Here is a 16,674-nt window from a genome sequence, read left to right as displayed (position 1 = left end):
TTTGGAGACGGAGCTCTTCTCTCTATAGTGAATCAGTTGCAAAAGACAGGAACAAACTGTCCTTGCAGCCCTGCAGAGCCTCCTTTGAAGGGTGAAGCCTGTGGAGTATCCAGGGAAGGGCTTGGGTCTCACAGTCCTTGGAAAGAGCCACTCCTCCAGCAAAAGGACTCCACCTCAGCTATAAGCTGTCTCCTCTTTCAGAGCAAATCCCGTGATTTCCTCCCTTCTGGATTTACTGTCTTTGAGGCTGTAGCTCAGTGTGAGCACTCTCTTAGGGCAGCTGCTCTGTGCTCCCCAGGACAGTGACAGGGTTAACGCTGCCCAGCTGCTAAAGCCAATTTCCATTCTACCTCACACTTATCTACCTGAAATGTGGCTCTTCGGAAAAACACACAGCAGGACGTTTTCTGCTGGAGAGCCAGGCAAGCTGGTCTCTCTGTTGTGCTTGTTTCCTCATGGATCCAGCCTGAGATAAAGGCTGTTCTTGCACAGAGTTTGGTATCTCCTGTCTCAGAGTCTTTGAGCCGATGTGCACTTCCTCCTCTGAAAGGTGACACTTTGAACCACTTGCTGCTGGTGCAAGCTTTTCCAGAGTTGAGGTTTGGTGTTGGTTCCAGCCTTTACCATCCCTGGAGGAACTGCAGGGTGCCTTGCTTATCTCTAGCACCAGATGAGGCACAGGACTGGGAAGGCCCCAGGGTAGGAATGGCTCAGGGAGGAATGATCTGTATCCTTAACACAGTTATGTCTCGGTGGCCTCTGGCCCAGCAGGGACCCAGCTGCAGGAGTCTGTGACAGCACAGGGTGATGCTTCACCTCTCTAACTACACAGGATGGAATTGTCCTACCTGGATGTTGTGGTGGAGATTGCATGGTCCAAAAATACTAGTTCAGAAGGATTGTGAGCACTTCAGCGGCGATGATGAGAATTTTGTGTGGACAAATTGGAGGAGCTGTATGAAAGGAGCTCAGGGCACCTCACTGGAAGTAAGAGGCATGAGCCGTGACAACACAGGCAGGAAGGGGAGAAGGGTGAGGGAGGCACAGTGGGAGTCTAAATGAACAGGTGTCGACAGCACACCTCTGCAAACTGGGTATGATACACAGATATGCAGGCAAGCAGTGTCAAAACCAAGTAATTCTGCCATGAATCAGCACCCTCAAGGCCTCAGCAAGAACACTGGGAATGGCCCAAATAGAAACTGAGAAGATAAGGACTATGGAGAAGATCAGGGGTAAAAAACAAGTTTTGCCTAGAAAAGAAAAAAGAGAGTGATGACAGCAACTAATGGAGCTGAATCAGTGTTTGCAGCTTAAGATAACTGGTGGGTGCCAAGTAATTTTCCTTCTGACTTTCCAAAGTAATTAACCTTTGGACTGAGACTAAGCAGGAAATTAATGAAGTCCTTCCATCACCAAAAAGGAATCTGACAGTGACTTTGATGGGCCCGGGACCGTATCTGAAAGTTAAAGAGAAAATTGGACTCCGGGATGCTGTAATTGAACCGAGCCCAAATAATAACACTTTGACAAGCGTTGCTGCCATAAATTTGAGATCTGGGTGCAGTGCAATTGAGTTGTGTGTCCTGTCCCTTCTTATCCAAAAGGATTATATGGATTACAAAACTGAACTCTTTTACTTGGATTCCTTTTTGGACACCAAGCTAGACTTCTCCTCATGCCCTAAAAATGTTCTCTTTTGCCATTTCCTTAGAAAATGTAGTTTATTAGTTGCATAAAACTTATCTAGCCAGTAAGGATCTTGATTTTTTCAGTGAAAACTGAAGTTGTAGGGAAGAGCTGCTACTAAAACAGCATTTAAAGGTGATTTTGCAATTCAAAGCATTTGTCACATTTTATTTCTGAGGGTGCATAGAATAACCGCACTGCCTGTTTTCCGAGGATATGTCCCTTTGGAAGGGTGTGCTCAGGGAGCGGTGGAGTCACTGTCCCTGGTGGTTTTTAAGAGCGGGTGCAGCACTTAGTGCCAAGCTAGCTGGCATTGGAGGTGTCCAGTCAGACTCGATGGTTTCAGAGGGCTTTTCCAACCTAATCAGTTCTGTGATTCTGTGACTTCTACCGTGAGGTCCAGCCAAACAACAGGAGTGCGAAATGGCAAGAAACTGTTGCTTTTGTTGCCGGAGAAACTGCTGCACTTCCAGGCCGCAGCACCCCCTCCCCTGGACTCCCACCCCAGCGCTTCCTGCGGCACCCGGGAGCTCCGCGGAGACAAAGAGCGCGCAGCGCGGCGGCTGCCGAGGAGTGAGCGCACCACGGGCCGCGTCTCGGGGGTTCTCCCCGCTCGGGGTGCGCTCACACGGCAGCCGCGGGCCCCGCTCGGCCCCGCGCCGGGGCCGGGCCGGGCCGGGCCGGGCCGGGCGGGACGAGCCCCGTCGCCGTGGCGACCGTCCCGCTGGGGCGGCGCGCGGGGCGGTGGCGCCCCCTGGCGCCGGAAGGGGCGTGCCGCGCGGCGGAAGCGGGGCCGAGCGCCGCAGGGTGTGTGCGCGTGTCCGTGCGAGCGGCCGCCGCTGCCGTCGCCTCCGCCCGTGGGATCCGCGCGCGCCGCCAGGTGAGGGGCCGCGGCCGCCATCGGGGTGGGCATCGGCGTGGGGGATCGGCGTCGCGGCCCGCGGGGCGGCCTGCCCCCGCCCGCCCGGCCCGCTCCGCTCCACCCCGCGCGGGGAGCCGCAGGCCGCGGCGGGCGCGCCGTGCGGGGGTCCCCGCGGGAGGGTTCCCGGTTCTGCCTCCCAGGACCTGCGTCCCCCGGCCCGGGTAACGGTGTGACCCCCGCCCGGCGGCCGCTGGCGGGCCCGGGCGGGCGGCGCCGCCCCTCCCCGGGCGCCCGGCGCTGCCCCGCCCCGGTGAGTCACTCGGTGCCCGGGGCGCGGCCGCGCTCACCTGGGCCCGCCCGGCAGCGAGGGCTGCGCGCCCGGGGCCCCGAGCGAGCCCCGCCGCGCCGGCAGCGGCGCTGCCCGGAGCTCGCCCACACCGCGGCGCGGTTGGGCCGGCCTCCGGCTTCCTAAAGCCGGGAGCTCCGTGCCCAGCCCGGGAGAGCGCAGCTGCCGTGGCCGTGCCGGTGGCTGTGAGCCGGCCCACGGAGGTGGTCATGGCCACGTATGAGGGCTTTATTACAAAACAAAATGCGTTTATTATTTTCCAATTTTGATCATTCGTGTCCATTTGGGAACAGAGATGCGTTTAGGAAGAACTGCGCGGGGAAAGAAGGTTGGTTCAAGCCAGTGCCAGCCTACAAAAAGGCTGGGCAGTAGCCCACATCTAACGGCTTTGGGTTTTGTTTGAGGTATGTATAACCAGGTATTAATTGGGATGTTGAAATAACAGTGGCACGCAATCACTGTATTGGCATAAATGCATCTCACGCAAAGAACACAATATAAATTGGTTGCTTTCAGATAGATTCCTTATTAATAGTTAAAACACATTTTCCACTGATAGGAGAACAAAAAAATACATCATGCAGCACCATAAAAGCTAAATTCCCATGGAAAAACATCAGAGGCTTTGGCAATGTTTGTAATGTTTAGTGTCTTCGGTGGCTGTAGGAATATTTGTGTTTTCACATGGTCACTAACGCAGGACACCTCAGTCAGAAATTGTAATACTTTTATATCAAAAAAGATGAGCTTATTTTTATTTTAAAGCAATAATGGGATATAATCTGGTCTAGAAAAGAAAACAAGAACACAAGTGCCTCTTTCTCCCTTCATATTAAAGGACTGCAGAAATATCCCCTGTATCATATTTTGTTTATTAAATTGGTACCAATAAAGTGATAGACTCCTTGCACAGATGGGCCTGGTGCAGTTTTCTCAACCTCATTATGTCAGTACCGCATGTTCTGATCTCCGCTATTTTGATGTTGAGTCGTTTTATTTTTTCCTGAGCAGGCCTGTGCCAGTCTGCAGCTTTTTGTGATGCATGTGAATAAACTCGGATGAGGAGGAGCTGAGTAAATAATTATTTGGTTAATGAGGTAAAAGCTCCTACTCTGATCCGTGTGGTATCCTAATACCAGGCATTACAGTAGTGTGTCTGTTATATGGCCACATTCCTTGCCCCACCCTGTAATATAAATACTGTCAGTTTATTATAAACAAAAGTGATTTACCTGTGATACGAATACATTAGTTTGGCATGAACTTTATGCCTGGGGGAAGATTTTTTTGGGTTTACTCACAATTTACACCTGGATTCTAGCCAAAAACAATTCTGCTGGTTGGAACAAAAAGGTGTTGCCATGTGGGGATGTTGTGCTGTGGAAGTGCCAGCATGTCTCCACCTGCAGCTGTCCTGAGAAAAGGGCCATAGGCAGGAGCAGAGCTCTGCTTTTCAGCCTGGCATTAGGAAGAACAAGGCTGCTCTCACTAAATTTAAGATGTCCATACAATATCAGTGTCCCCACATGCTTTGGTAGTGGTCATAGGCATTTTGTAATTCTCTGTGGAGACCGAAAGCCATTGAGTGTCATTTTATTCAATTTTACGAAGCAACAAGTAATGATGGCAGCAGATGGCCAGATCAGGGTGAGGCATGGCTTTATAGAATGTTAATTTTATCTCAACATTTGCATAGAGATTTGAGCCGAAGGCCAGTGTATATGCAGAGGAGGCTGAAGTTATGTGCTGCACAAGGTCAGCAAGAATATCACAGCTGTGAAGTCATGTTCCTTTTTCCCTCATTATGTTTGCAGGATATTTTACTGAACTTGTTATACCCAAGCTCCTGACAGGAAGATTTTGCTGTTCAGATCTTACCAGAGCCATTCATTTTCTAATCAGTTATTTAACAACCCATAGTAGCCTTTGAGGGAACCATCTAGAGAAACACAACTAATAAAATCAAATGCCTAATGGTACAGGAAAGCAAGGAAGGTTCCTTGCACTCAACTGAAAGAGTTGCACTCCATTTCCTGTAAAAAATAAATGTTGGAAGCACTGTCCAGTTGACAGGGAATGCCATCCCCATCATGCAGATACTTGTGTCAGCATGTGTGTACCTGAATGGTGGAGAATGATTTTCTGTTTATTTTAGAAATAATGTCCCCAGAGCTCTTGCTCTCTGTAGCTACAGGACTGTAATTTGAGGTACCACTCACCTCACGTGAATGTTTATTTTCAGATTGAATTGCCTGTCCAGAAATCAAATAAGGTGTGTTCACACATTGTTGGAATATTGAGCTGCAAATTCTGTACCAGTCTGCTGCTTTTTCTGTTAGAATTTGAATGGATTTACAGAGCTTATGACTGGGAAGTATGATTGCCTCCCATTTCACCAAACCTCGTTTTGTATTCCTTTCTCAGTGAAATATGCAAGTCTGTTAACTTGCAGCTCTGCTCAACATGTTAGGAACCAGTATGTCAGACCAATAACTGCACTGCTTTCTCACCGGTTCTTTTCTACAAAGTGGAAGTGTTTGTCTGATAGATTCTCATGCTCGCTGTAGAGAGAAAAACAGTGCACAAAAATCGATGACTTAATTAGCATCAGAAGAACAGGTCATCAAGAGCAGCAGACTTCAGACCAACATAAGCTTATTAGTATTGTCCTGTCAGTTCAATATGTTATATAAGCCAGATTATTTTCAGTGTCAGTTTTCATTTGATTTTTACAGACTTTCAGCACAGTTAGTTCTGATTCGTTTTGGCTTTGTCCTAAAGAGCCCATAGGAATGGGAACCAATAAAAGCTACAGAGCAGATGGAATAAGTGCTAAGGAGTAAGCTGTAGTTCTCAAAATTCTGCAGTCTTCTGAAGAGCAGTAGCTGCATGTTTTACCCCTCAGCTGTTAATGGGATGTAAACTTCCAGTTCTGTGTGTCTATCCACTCTTGAAAGATCCCTGGGTGTGCTGACTCCAGATGCTGTTCCCAGGCTGGCCACACCATCCCCTTCTCACTGCATCTTCCACTGAAAGATGCAGGCAGCTACAAACTAATGAGTTTTGCAGGTTCTGGCCTTTGCCTTTGATGCTTTGTGATATGTTTCAGTCTTGTCCACACAGGTGTAAAGCTTTCCTGGAGTGTGAGTAAGCACTTCTAACTTACAGTGCCTGCATACATGCTCTTCTGCATTTGTAAGAGAGATTGAAAGAGCTCTAGGCTGTATGGGAGACAGAGGGAAAAAATAGTAAAAAAAAATTACATTTTGCGTGTGGGACTTCAGGTGATTGAAATTTCTGGCAGCTGTTGCTATTGGCTGTGACTGCTGGGCAGTGGCTGGCATTCCTTATTGTGAACAATGTCCAGTCACTCCTTTTTCGAGGGCTACTAAGTTGTGTTGGACAGATGCTTAAGAAGACAGCGTCTTAAGAATTTGAACTGTGTTAATGCTTCTAATATCAGACTCTTCTGCTTAGAACAGGCAACTTTCAGGACTCCTCCATGGCTGTGATCTGCACGTCTCTGCTCCTTTTTCCATCTTCCCTCTTTTCCCTTTGCCACCATGGCATGGCTTTATCAGTGCTAGAATAGACCATTCCTGTCAGCCTCCTGTTCATCACCTCTGTGTGTTTTGCTCCTAGCTGCAGGTAACCTTTGGTAGATGGCTTCTGTGTGTGGCCTAGGTGTATTTTTAGCTCTAGGCTTGGCTTGTTTCAGACTGTGGCACACTGGTCCATTGTTAGAGTGTGGCTTTCATCTCCTCTCTGGGAGGGACCAGTTATAACTGATAGTTGCTTCTTTGCCTTTTCAAACGTCACTCCTTTCCTTATATCTTTTTTCCTTCTGGCAAACACTTCCCTCTTTTGGAGCTCAAGCCAGCATAGCTCTGCAAAGCTCTCTCCAAGCTTCTAACAAGGTAAGCAATGGAGAATCAAATGAGGATTTTGAGTCTTCCTTTATGCAGCATCCTGGGAAGGTAGTAATGTTAGGCTTACTGTCATTGGCAGATATTTTGGTGTGGGCAATGCTTTTCTTACTGCATTTAAGTTCTGTTAAATCTATGTTACTGAATAATACTTGTATTTCATAGCAAGCCTTGTAACAGTACAGATATTAACACAAATTAACTAAACTCAAGCCTGTGTACACTGAATTCTTGTGTCAGAACTAAGCCAGTGAAGTGCTCAGGAGCTCCATCTTTAGTGATGAGTTTGAGTTTCATATAAGCATAAATGACTTTCACGTGCATAAATTAGTTACATTGCTGAGGAAAGTTGCTTGATGAGAAACAACATTCTAATCTTTGTGCTGGTATTTTACTTGTATAATTGATACGTTAAACTGGTTTCTGGATCTCTTTTATCCATTAGGTCTTTGTGCCCCTGTGTTTTCCTTCATGTGCAGTTCCTTTTGTGATTTCCTTCATGTGTCCTTATATGAACCCATTGACTCCTGTGAACTGTGTTGCATCTAAATATAAATATTTCAGTGAGCTTGATAAAACAATCTCTGCGCCCTTTCCAAACTAAACTATATTGTTTGTAAACAGAATTTTGCACAGATTGCATGTCAACAGATGAGACCACTATTGGCAAAGTGCAGATCAAAGATAAAACTAAGTGACTTTTCAATGGCAAAATGTAAACTCTGTTGGAGCTAGTTGCCTCTGCATTTCAACAAGCAGGCTGCTTCCACATAACAATCACATTCCATGAGAAGAAGAGGAGAAGATAAGATGTTTGCAGTAGAAATACTTCTAGAAGCTGTGCAGAAAACGAAGAAACAAAAAGTGCTCTGAAACTGTTTAGTTTCAATGTCGTGTTTTTTAAAGCTGGCTCTTGTAATGTAAAAAGCATTCTTCAGGTGTACTTTGCTCATGTTCAGATTTTAGTGAGTGACTAGAGAAATACCACTCACAAATTACTTCCTGCCTTAAGCATAGTCTGCAAATGGTGCTGAGTTAAGGGAATGGTTTACGAGGTTTGATAGACTCAACAGGGAAAAGTGGGATGAGTTGTCTCAAGGGGAAATGGCCCGATGATTTCCTTGGGCTCGTTCTGCATTGGTGCTGTGATACCTTTCAAATCAGGAAATAACAAAGCACATCACAAATCCCACTTAACCTTTTCCATCATCAGGAGCTATCTGTTTGGTAAGGCTGTAGAAGCCAATGGTAATATCCCCAGGGTAAAAGCTTACTGGGGAAGAGAGAACCAAATGAATCATGCCTTACCACAAATTGTCACACTGCTGCCCACAGTCACCCTGTGGTGAGGGCTTTGATCTGAAGTCTGTGTAGCACCTTTCAGTAGGTCCACTGGTTTAAACACAGCACTTGAAATGGAGCTGAACCAGAGCCCAGCTTTACTTACCAGTAAAAGATCCCTTTCCAGGAGGCTGGTTGTAGTATTCCATGTCCTTACTTTGAGTGCCTTATGAAGATGGATGTATTAGAATCTACAAAGGATCAAACACAAGCAGGGGTGAGTGCGACTTGCAGATACAGAGCAGGTACATTTGGTTGCTGGGTTTACTTCAAGAACTTCTATGTGAAATAACAATGTTTGACTTGAAATACTGTGTGATTTTTTTTTTTTTTTTTTTTTTTTTTTTTTTTTTTTTTGCTAAAGTGGAATATCTTCAGCTGGAGGTACAGAATGTGCTCATCTCAAAATAATTTTGTAGTTAGGGCTCATCCTCAGCAGTGTGAGAGCAGTGTATGAATTTGGGAATGCATCACAATTGGAGTTTGGGTCTCTGTCTCATTGTCCTGTTTGAGGTTTTGGTACAGGGGATTGGTTTTCCTCTATAATAGTGTGGTAGGTTGTCCTTGGAGTAAAATACAAGCTGAGCAGTATGTGCAAGATATTCTCCATCAGAAGCCTGTCAGACTGGAATCTTCAAAGATGAGATTCAGGGAAAAGGCTGCAGGAATCTCTTTCAGCGTGTTGGTGCTTTCTAATAGGACTGTAAGTGCTTCTGTAATGAACAGAAGTCTGTGAAATACAAATGTAACTCACTGTTTTTGTTTGGTTTTTTGGTTTTTTTTTTTCTTACAGAAGTCTTTTTTTTAGGCTGTTAAATCTCAGCCTGACAACTTACCTAGACAGTGAGAGCCCTGATTAGGATTTAGGAGTGGGAGAGGATAATTATTGCTCAATACTGCTGAGAATAACAGTTCTGGATGTGTACAAAAGTGAACCTGCACACCTGGAGAAATTTTACAGATTATTTTGGGTTGTCTGTAAGTTTGTGACGTATTGAGGACCATTTTGATAAAGGCAAAGAAACTCCTTTACTTTCTCCTGTGAGCCTGGCCCTGGGTGGTTTATTCATTCTCCCTGGCATAAGTTCTTCAGTGACCCTGTGGCCATGTGGTGTGCTTTCACAGCTTTGGTTGCTAAACTGCATTATCAGAAATTATAAACAAGTTGTTTCCATATAAGCAATTTGTTTTGTAGCAGTGACCATTGTGTGGGCCATGTCCCATTCAGATTTTATGAATGTCAATGTTATTTAAAAGGTCTTGAAAACCTGAGACTGCAGCCACCCTAGCTGTGTAGAGTTGTCCATTACGAGTATGTTGATGCATATGTAAAAAAAGCCCACGTTATTTTCTGGCAGAACATTATAAATGTACTTTCCATAATTGCCAACAACTACAGCTTTCCTGGGTATGGTTTATGTAAACCCACAGAAACATCTCCTCTAACTTGCCAAAAATCTTCAGTGTCAGAAGGAGCTGTCCAGTGCTTCAGTGCTCCTAAGTAGCTGCTCCTGTACTGCAGTGGAGGGAAACAGACAACAAACAAACCTGAAAAAGCTCAGCAACCTGGCAATTTCTTCGTTAATATCTCCCCAGCTGAGCTGTGGCTGGTAAAGGAAAGAGGAGAGATTCACATAGGGCTGTGCTTAATGCCAGTATGACTTTTGCTGCATTTTGAAGAATGATGCTTTCATATCTTCAGGATTGTCATTAGTCATTTACACATGGAAATTATACATATTTGGCAAAAGGTCAAATACATTTTTTAAAAGAAACCCTTTGTATTACTTTATTACAGTTGATAGATTTCCCTCTTATTACTGACTGTAAGATCTGCTTCATCATGAACTTTCCCAGTGCAGACCATGGAGACATTTTTCTCCCTTTTTTTCCTCGCTAATTGCAGGACAGCCATGGATAAAAGTGAGTTGGTACAGAAAGCCAAGCTGGCTGAGCAGGCCGAGCGTTACGATGACATGGCTGCTGCTATGAAAGCTGTCACTGAGCAGGGACATGAACTGTCCAATGAAGAAAGGAATCTCCTCTCCGTGGCCTACAAGAACGTGGTCGGTGCCCGTCGCTCGTCCTGGCGTGTGATTTCCAGCATCGAGCAGAAAACAGAGAGAAACGAGAAGAAACAGCAGATGGGAAAAGAATATCGTGAGAAAATTGAGGCTGAATTGCAGGATATCTGCAATGATGTTCTGGTAATAATCCAACAGCAAAAATAACAGTAGTTAGTACTGCAGCATTCTTCAGAGAGGCTTAAGGAATTTTAGTTGTGCTGTAGACACTGCAGCACCTTAGCAGGGGAACAATTTTGCATAGCTACATAGATGGGTCCAATTCTAGCTCCTAAAATGGAGCTAAGTAATTTAGCTTGCTTCTGAGGGAATTTGTTATAAGTGAGTATATTTTTTTAGCAGCAAAAAGCATACAAGGCCATGTTGAAGACCCCTGGCTGCTGGCTGGAGGGGGTTCACCATGAAAACAAATTTAGATCTGGAGTGCTGACATGAGTCCTGCTAAAAGGCTTGCTGTTTAAATTCCTTAATTAATGAATACTGACATCCTGAGTCTTGTTTAGTACTTTTTTTTTTAATGGACAAGGTGTGTAGTTCTTCTCCCCAGCTGATTTTGCTCTTTCTTTCACTCAGACAAGAGGAATTCCTTTTATTGTTGTTCCATTTGCTTAATATCAGTCAGGAGCAGATGCTGTCAGTGCAGTCAGTCTTTGCATCTCTTTCTGAGTGCACATGTGCTGCTTATGCCACTGTCAAACTTTTCAGCTGAAGTTGGAGATAGAATCAGTTTATTGTGGACAATTTCACAGCTTTGCATAGAATTCAAATTTGTGGCAGCAAAAGTGACCAGATGTGCTAATTTCCAGCTGCTGCTTTTCATTAGTTTGGTCATGGATGTGGGTTTGCATCGGCAGGCTTAAGCCCTGATAGCCTTCAGATCCTGCAGGAGGGAATTGTGGGTGGGATCAACATAGCACATTTTCAGCTCTCCATAGATTAGGCTACAAGTTGTTTTATCTTTTTTTTCCCAGAGTTTAGACAACAGTAGGCAAAGTGATTAACACATGAGTCTGCGTAAGTCATGACAGAAGTCATTGTTACTGTTTGAACAGTCCGTGCTCACCATTGTAGCAAAGTCCCTGTTTCAGACATTATTTTTGTGACTCAGGAAACATCACTTTTTTTTTAATCTTTCTCAGGAACTCCTGGATAAATACCTTATTGTCAATGCCACGCAGCCAGAAAGCAAGGTCTTCTATTTGAAAATGAAAGGTGATTACTACAGATACCTCTCAGAGGTGGCATCTGGGGACAATAAACAAAGTAAGTAGAAAAGAAATGTCTCTCTGCAGACCAAGCAGAAACAAGTATAAAAATCACTTGTATTCTTTTCCCCAATATCATGTACTTATTTATTTTCATTGCTGCTCTGTAATTATGAAGATAGGTGCAGTGCAAGTCATTTTTGGAGAAAGACTTCACTGAAATTAATGAAAGTGTTTGACAGATGTTCATGAATGCAGTCAAACTCTGCTTGCAGCCCCTGACCACAGTAGCTAGTTTTCAAGCATATGTGGCAGTGTAAAATTATTTTCCTGGAGAATGTAGGATTCTTTCTCATAGAAAATGCTTCATTTGTTTGATCTCATGTTTAAACTATGGATTCAGCTCAAGTCTTCACTGTTTGCAAAGTGAAGTGTTTCTCCATACAAATATGGGATATTGGGTTCCTGGGTTCTAAAGTAATAAATTCTGAAATGGGAAAGCAGTGCTGAACTGTCTGAATTCCTGTGAGTGTCTGATGTAGTCTATGTCTTGCAAACTTAGCTTGATGTCAGTTTGGAGCTTATTGTTACTCATTAGCCAGGAAGGGACTGTTGGCTCTGCCCTGAAACCCCAACCTGAAACACAAAGTTCATGACCTAAGTGCAGCAGTTTAGTTACCTCTTCCCCCCCCCATATGGCTTTGTCTGGATTTATTATTGATAACTATGAGTTCTTCATCTGGGCTGGAAATGAATGTTTGAAACCAGAGCACTTTAGTAGAGTTTGTGTCCATTCACATTGGTTGGAATTTGTTGAATACATTTTATTTTACATTTCTATTTAAAAATCTATTTCAGCATTAATTGTTCAGCAAGTGGGAGGCTTTTTCATATAAAAACATTGAAATAAGTGTCTGTGCATAGGTAATTGTATGAATTTCTGGTGGAATGGTAGTCTAGGCTGAGAATATAATTGCTTCCCCTGTGAAAGTAGAGAGATGTATTGTGTATTTATGTGGTTGTAATTGCTTCTTGCAGCAACGGTAGCAAACTCCCAGCAAGCTTATCAGGAGGCATTTGAAATTAGCAAGAAAGAGATGCAGCCAACACACCCCATTCGACTTGGTTTGGCTTTAAATTTCTCTGTCTTCTACTATGAGATCCTAAATTCTCCTGAAAAAGCCTGTAATCTGGCAAAGACGGTAAGCAGACTCTTCATATCACCAATTTTTGTGGAGGCTGAGAGGTAATTACATGGTTACAGTAGCACTTTCTAGGTGATTATGCTTTTCATATCAAATTCCTTAAAAATGCTGTCATAAAATACTTGTCATTGTAGCATATTTTCAGGTAAGTGGATTTGCTGGACTAGCTTAGCTTTGGGTAAGGCTAATTTGCTACTGCAGCTGTTCCAGTGACAGGGAAGACAAATTGCCTCTGTTTAATGTCCACCTAATTCTCTTGGAATGTGTTTGTGTCAAAATTGAAAACACTTGAATTAATTTAGTGCTTCTAAAATGAAATATTTATTTAGATTGGAGCACTTAGCCAGTACATGAAGTGTTGTCTGTGTGCCCATCTTTGTAGCCCTAAATGTCCTTGTTATCCATATGCATGTGTGCCCTGCTCTCCAGAGACCAAAAAGAGCTTATGTGATGGGTTGTGACAAACAAATAGCCAGTCATTTTTTCCTTAGCCTTCTTCCTAAAATAGGATTAGTCTTCTAAATGGAGCTTTTTATGTCTGTGAATATTGTCTGCTAGTAGCTTAAATAACAAGGCTTTAGGTGAATCTTTGTGTTCTTAATATGCACTTCAGTAAGACTATGTAGCAAGAAGTGACACTGTGCTGTAAAATGCTGCTGCTGTTCTTGCTTTTTTTTAGTCAAAATGCTTACATCTCTTTGAGACCTGAATGAAGAAATAGCAGTTACGGCTCTCAGACTCACAGTATTGATTTTCATGTGTAACAGATGGATGGGAAGAATGGCTTTGTTAATCTCTAGTGGAACATACCTGATTTCCTCTGCTGTTTTGAAAAGAAATTGGAAACCTTCCTCCCCACTGTCGAAAAATCTTGTGTCTTCCATTTTCTTGTTTACTGACTCATGTACAATATGTATAAATATACATTCATTCAAGTAATGGTACCTTTGTGTTTCACTGCTTATTTAGACCAGGGAGACTTCCTTTTAATGAACATCTCTTATTTTTAAGTGTTGTCTTAAACCTGACTTCAAGCTATGTGAACCATTTTTCAACATGACACATATCTTGTCTCTTCGGTGTTTGGAATTGGCATTTAGTAAAGTTTTTTGGGCTTTTATGTGGACACCCCTGAAGACTTGTTTTCCCCTGGCTGTCTAGGATCTGGTGCTCACTTCGTTTTACATTTCTTCTTGTGGAAACTAAAATACTGGAAGCTTTTTTATAGACTGTGGATAGTAATGTGGCAGTTTTTAAGCTCTGAGTAAGCAGAAGTGACTTCAGAAGGCTGAGTGTGAAAGGGCTGTGTTTATGTTTTTAGGCATTTGATGAAGCAATAGCAGAGCTGGACACGCTGAATGAAGAGTCTTACAAAGACAGCACCCTGATCATGCAGCTGCTTAGGGACAACCTCACTGTGAGTACCATGGGGCAAACCACTGCACTCTAGGCTGCTGCACTCTGAAGTGGGACTCAGCATCTGAAAGCTGATGCGGTTCTGTGCCGTTAAAAGCTTTTTCTGAGGCGTTAACTGCATGTGTTAACTGCGATGCTTTTTGTAACCAGACCAGTTAGACTTGCTTGTTCAAACTACCAGTCACTTGTTAACTGCTGTAACAAACTCAGATTCCTTTTGTAACACAGAGTGGAGTTTGTTCTCAACAGTTTTATGTGGAACTTCCCGGCTTGTGCTAGCTTCTTGCTTATCTTTTATTCATGTTCTAGTTTATTACTCTACAGCTTTACTATTAAGTTCAGTTCTGCATTGCTTTTAGCTGAGAAAATTGCACAGCTACTACTAATTACGCTGTCTTCCCTCTCCTGACAATTGTAATTAACTGTGCTTCCAGCATAAACACGTGTTTGTATTTCCTTACAGCTATGGACGTCGGAAAACCAGGGAGATGAAGGGGATGCTGGGGAGGGAGAGAACTAATGGCTGTCACGCTTCACTATATGTTCAATGTCACCCTGTATCCTACACATAATCCCTTTGTGCGACAAGCAAAAAGAATAGTACATTGACTTTCACAACCTCAACGTAGCAAAAACTGTCTGTGGGGTAAAACCGGTTGGTTGGTGTTCTGTGTACCTAGAGCGGAGGTCGGTTATTCCAATGGCATTCCGAACTTTCCTATTCTGAACATTTACAGTTCCGATTACCGTGTTTATATTTTTAACTGAACACTGTGATGATAATAATAATAAAGGGTTTTGTGATTGCAATTGACTTTACAAAACTCTTCTTGGTAGAAAAGTAGACATCAATTATGTAACTCTGGCGAGCTTAATTTGGCACCAAAATAGTTGAAGTACAATTCTGTTGTAAAGTTGTACAGAAAGTTATAGAGATTCTATTGTGACACTGGGGCATGGAAGGAAAACAATCCAATGTATGGCATTCCAGTTAGGGACACTGCTGTGAGGCAGTTGAACAGGCACACTCTGTAGACGTTTGTAACCGAGTCTGAGGCACCACTTTCAGTCAAAAGCTCACTTTGTCAATCCTGTCTTTGTGGGGATGGGGTTTGTTTTGGGGAGGAGGGAAACAGGGGAGTTAGCAGCTTGATTTCCAAACTCTTTACACTGGCAGATAACTGGGGTTTGACTTCTCAAAGTGCTTTCATGCTCATACCACATGCATGACTAAGCCCCTTCCCACAGCAATAACTTTTACCTAGTTACAACTTAGATATTCTTCAGTAGTAAAAACTCTTGGTTCACTGCCATGGACTTGCAATAGGAGAAGATTCAATTTTTTGAATGGCCTTATTAGTTTGAATGATACCATGAAGTGATCTGCCACTTTTGCATTACTTTACTTTTAGGTAAATCAAAATCTCCATGGTATTCCCATTCTCAATTTATCCTGAAAACTTCCTAAGTAATCCACTGAGCCATCTTTTAGTTCACTTTATTCTCCCACTGGACTCTGTTCATCCTTGACCCTTTCACCTGTTTAAACTCCATTAAAGCAGTTTTGGACTCCCATATGCATCATCCTTTCTTTGGTTCCTGGTGATGTCAGGATGGTGGATGAGGCCTGCACCTCACCAAGGACAGGTTTCTTCCTTGGGTGTTTGAGAGCTGCCAGTGCTGTTGTATTCTTCAGCTCTTGTCTGCCATTCTTTGGTAGTACCAGGAAACTGGCTCAAGTACTGGCTCAGATATTCAGGATTTCCCATCTTGTACTGGAATGCAGACCTATACATCTGTAATGCTTGTAATATTTGAGCTCCAAACGTCCTCACCTTGTCATGTTTCAAACATGTCCCATTAAACAAAACCTAGTAAGAGTTGCGTGAATAATGCAGTGGAAAAGATTAGGAATAGTCACCTATCAGTCCCGTGGTATCATCCCCTGCCTTCACATTCCACTTAGGTATAGGATCCATCTGTTTGTCCATCTGTCTGCTGAAGAGAATTTCATGCACTGATTTTAAAACTCCCCTCTACTAGCTGAACAAATTGTGCAGTTAATACTTGGCGCTTGATAAATGCAGTAGTGAATGTGGAACCGAGCCTGTCTGTATATCTGGTAGCTCTTTTCGCTTTGTTTTTACTGACCAGTATTCTGCCTAAAGTTTGCTTCTGTGACGGTTATATTGCCTAGCACACACGTGGTTGTGAGAATAGTATAGCAAAAAGAAATACCTGGTTATTGATGTACTAGATTTGTGTATGTCTTTTAAACAGTTCTAGTTTCACCTTACACAAAATAATCAGGAAAGTGTAAAAGAATTCAAAAGTGAATAATAAAAAAAAATTTTATCATTTGGTTGTCTGTCGTCTTTGCTATAGTACTGCTGAAACCCGTGGTAGTAAAATCACCACTTGTACTCAGTTTTCAGTTTGTGGATTGTGTGAGTTGATTCATGGTTTACAAATACTGAGTTAGTCATTTCTTTAACAAGAAACTTTCCCACACACCCTCCCAGATTTGGAGGAGAAAACACTGTTTCTCTTCTTTTTCTTCAAGGGCATACATGTAATATATTGCCACGGCAGGGCTTTTA

General features: G+C 43.4%; 1 protein-coding gene across 2 annotated transcripts; it reads left to right on the top strand.

Moving 5' to 3' along the window:
* Positions 1 to 832: 832 nt before the first annotated feature.
* On the top strand, positions 833 to 16,432 carry YWHAB (tyrosine 3-monooxygenase/tryptophan 5-monooxygenase activation protein beta). Of its 2 annotated transcripts, none has more exons than XM_068207567.1 (6): positions 833 to 987; positions 10,071 to 10,371; positions 11,388 to 11,511; positions 12,492 to 12,655; positions 13,980 to 14,075; positions 14,538 to 16,432. In XM_068207567.1, the coding sequence occupies exons 2-6, from the start codon at positions 10,078 to 10,080 to the stop codon at positions 14,592 to 14,594; spliced, it is 735 nt and encodes a 244-aa protein (XP_068063668.1). In that variant the 5' UTR covers positions 833 to 987; positions 10,071 to 10,077; the 3' UTR covers positions 14,595 to 16,432. The 2 variants fall into 2 exon arrangements, with proteins under 2 accessions (XP_068063668.1, XP_068063667.1); XM_068207566.1 differs by lacking the exon at positions 833 to 987 and adding an exon at positions 2,437 to 2,569.
* The last annotated feature ends 242 nt before the right edge of the window (positions 16,433 to 16,674 follow it).

Source organism: Anomalospiza imberbis, chromosome 17 (genome assembly GCF_031753505.1).
Source record: "Anomalospiza imberbis isolate Cuckoo-Finch-1a 21T00152 chromosome 17, ASM3175350v1, whole genome shotgun sequence".
Lineage (NCBI taxonomy): Eukaryota > Metazoa > Chordata > Aves > Passeriformes > Viduidae > Anomalospiza > Anomalospiza imberbis.
This window is presented reverse-complemented; position numbering and strand designations above follow the sequence as displayed.

Excerpts from the sequence above, each read along its gene's own strand:
- YWHAB (XM_068207567.1), top strand. The coding sequence starts at position 10,078 with ATGGATAAAAGTGAGTTGGTACAGAAAGCCAAGCTGGCTGAGCAGGCC. Across the intron at positions 12,656-13,979 it reads CCTGTAATCTGGCAAAGACG|GCATTTGATGAAGCAATAGC; the intron begins GTAAGCAGACTC and ends TTATGTTTTTAG. Across the intron at positions 14,076-14,537 it reads TGCTTAGGGACAACCTCACT|CTATGGACGTCGGAAAACCA; the intron begins GTGAGTACCATG and ends ATTTCCTTACAG.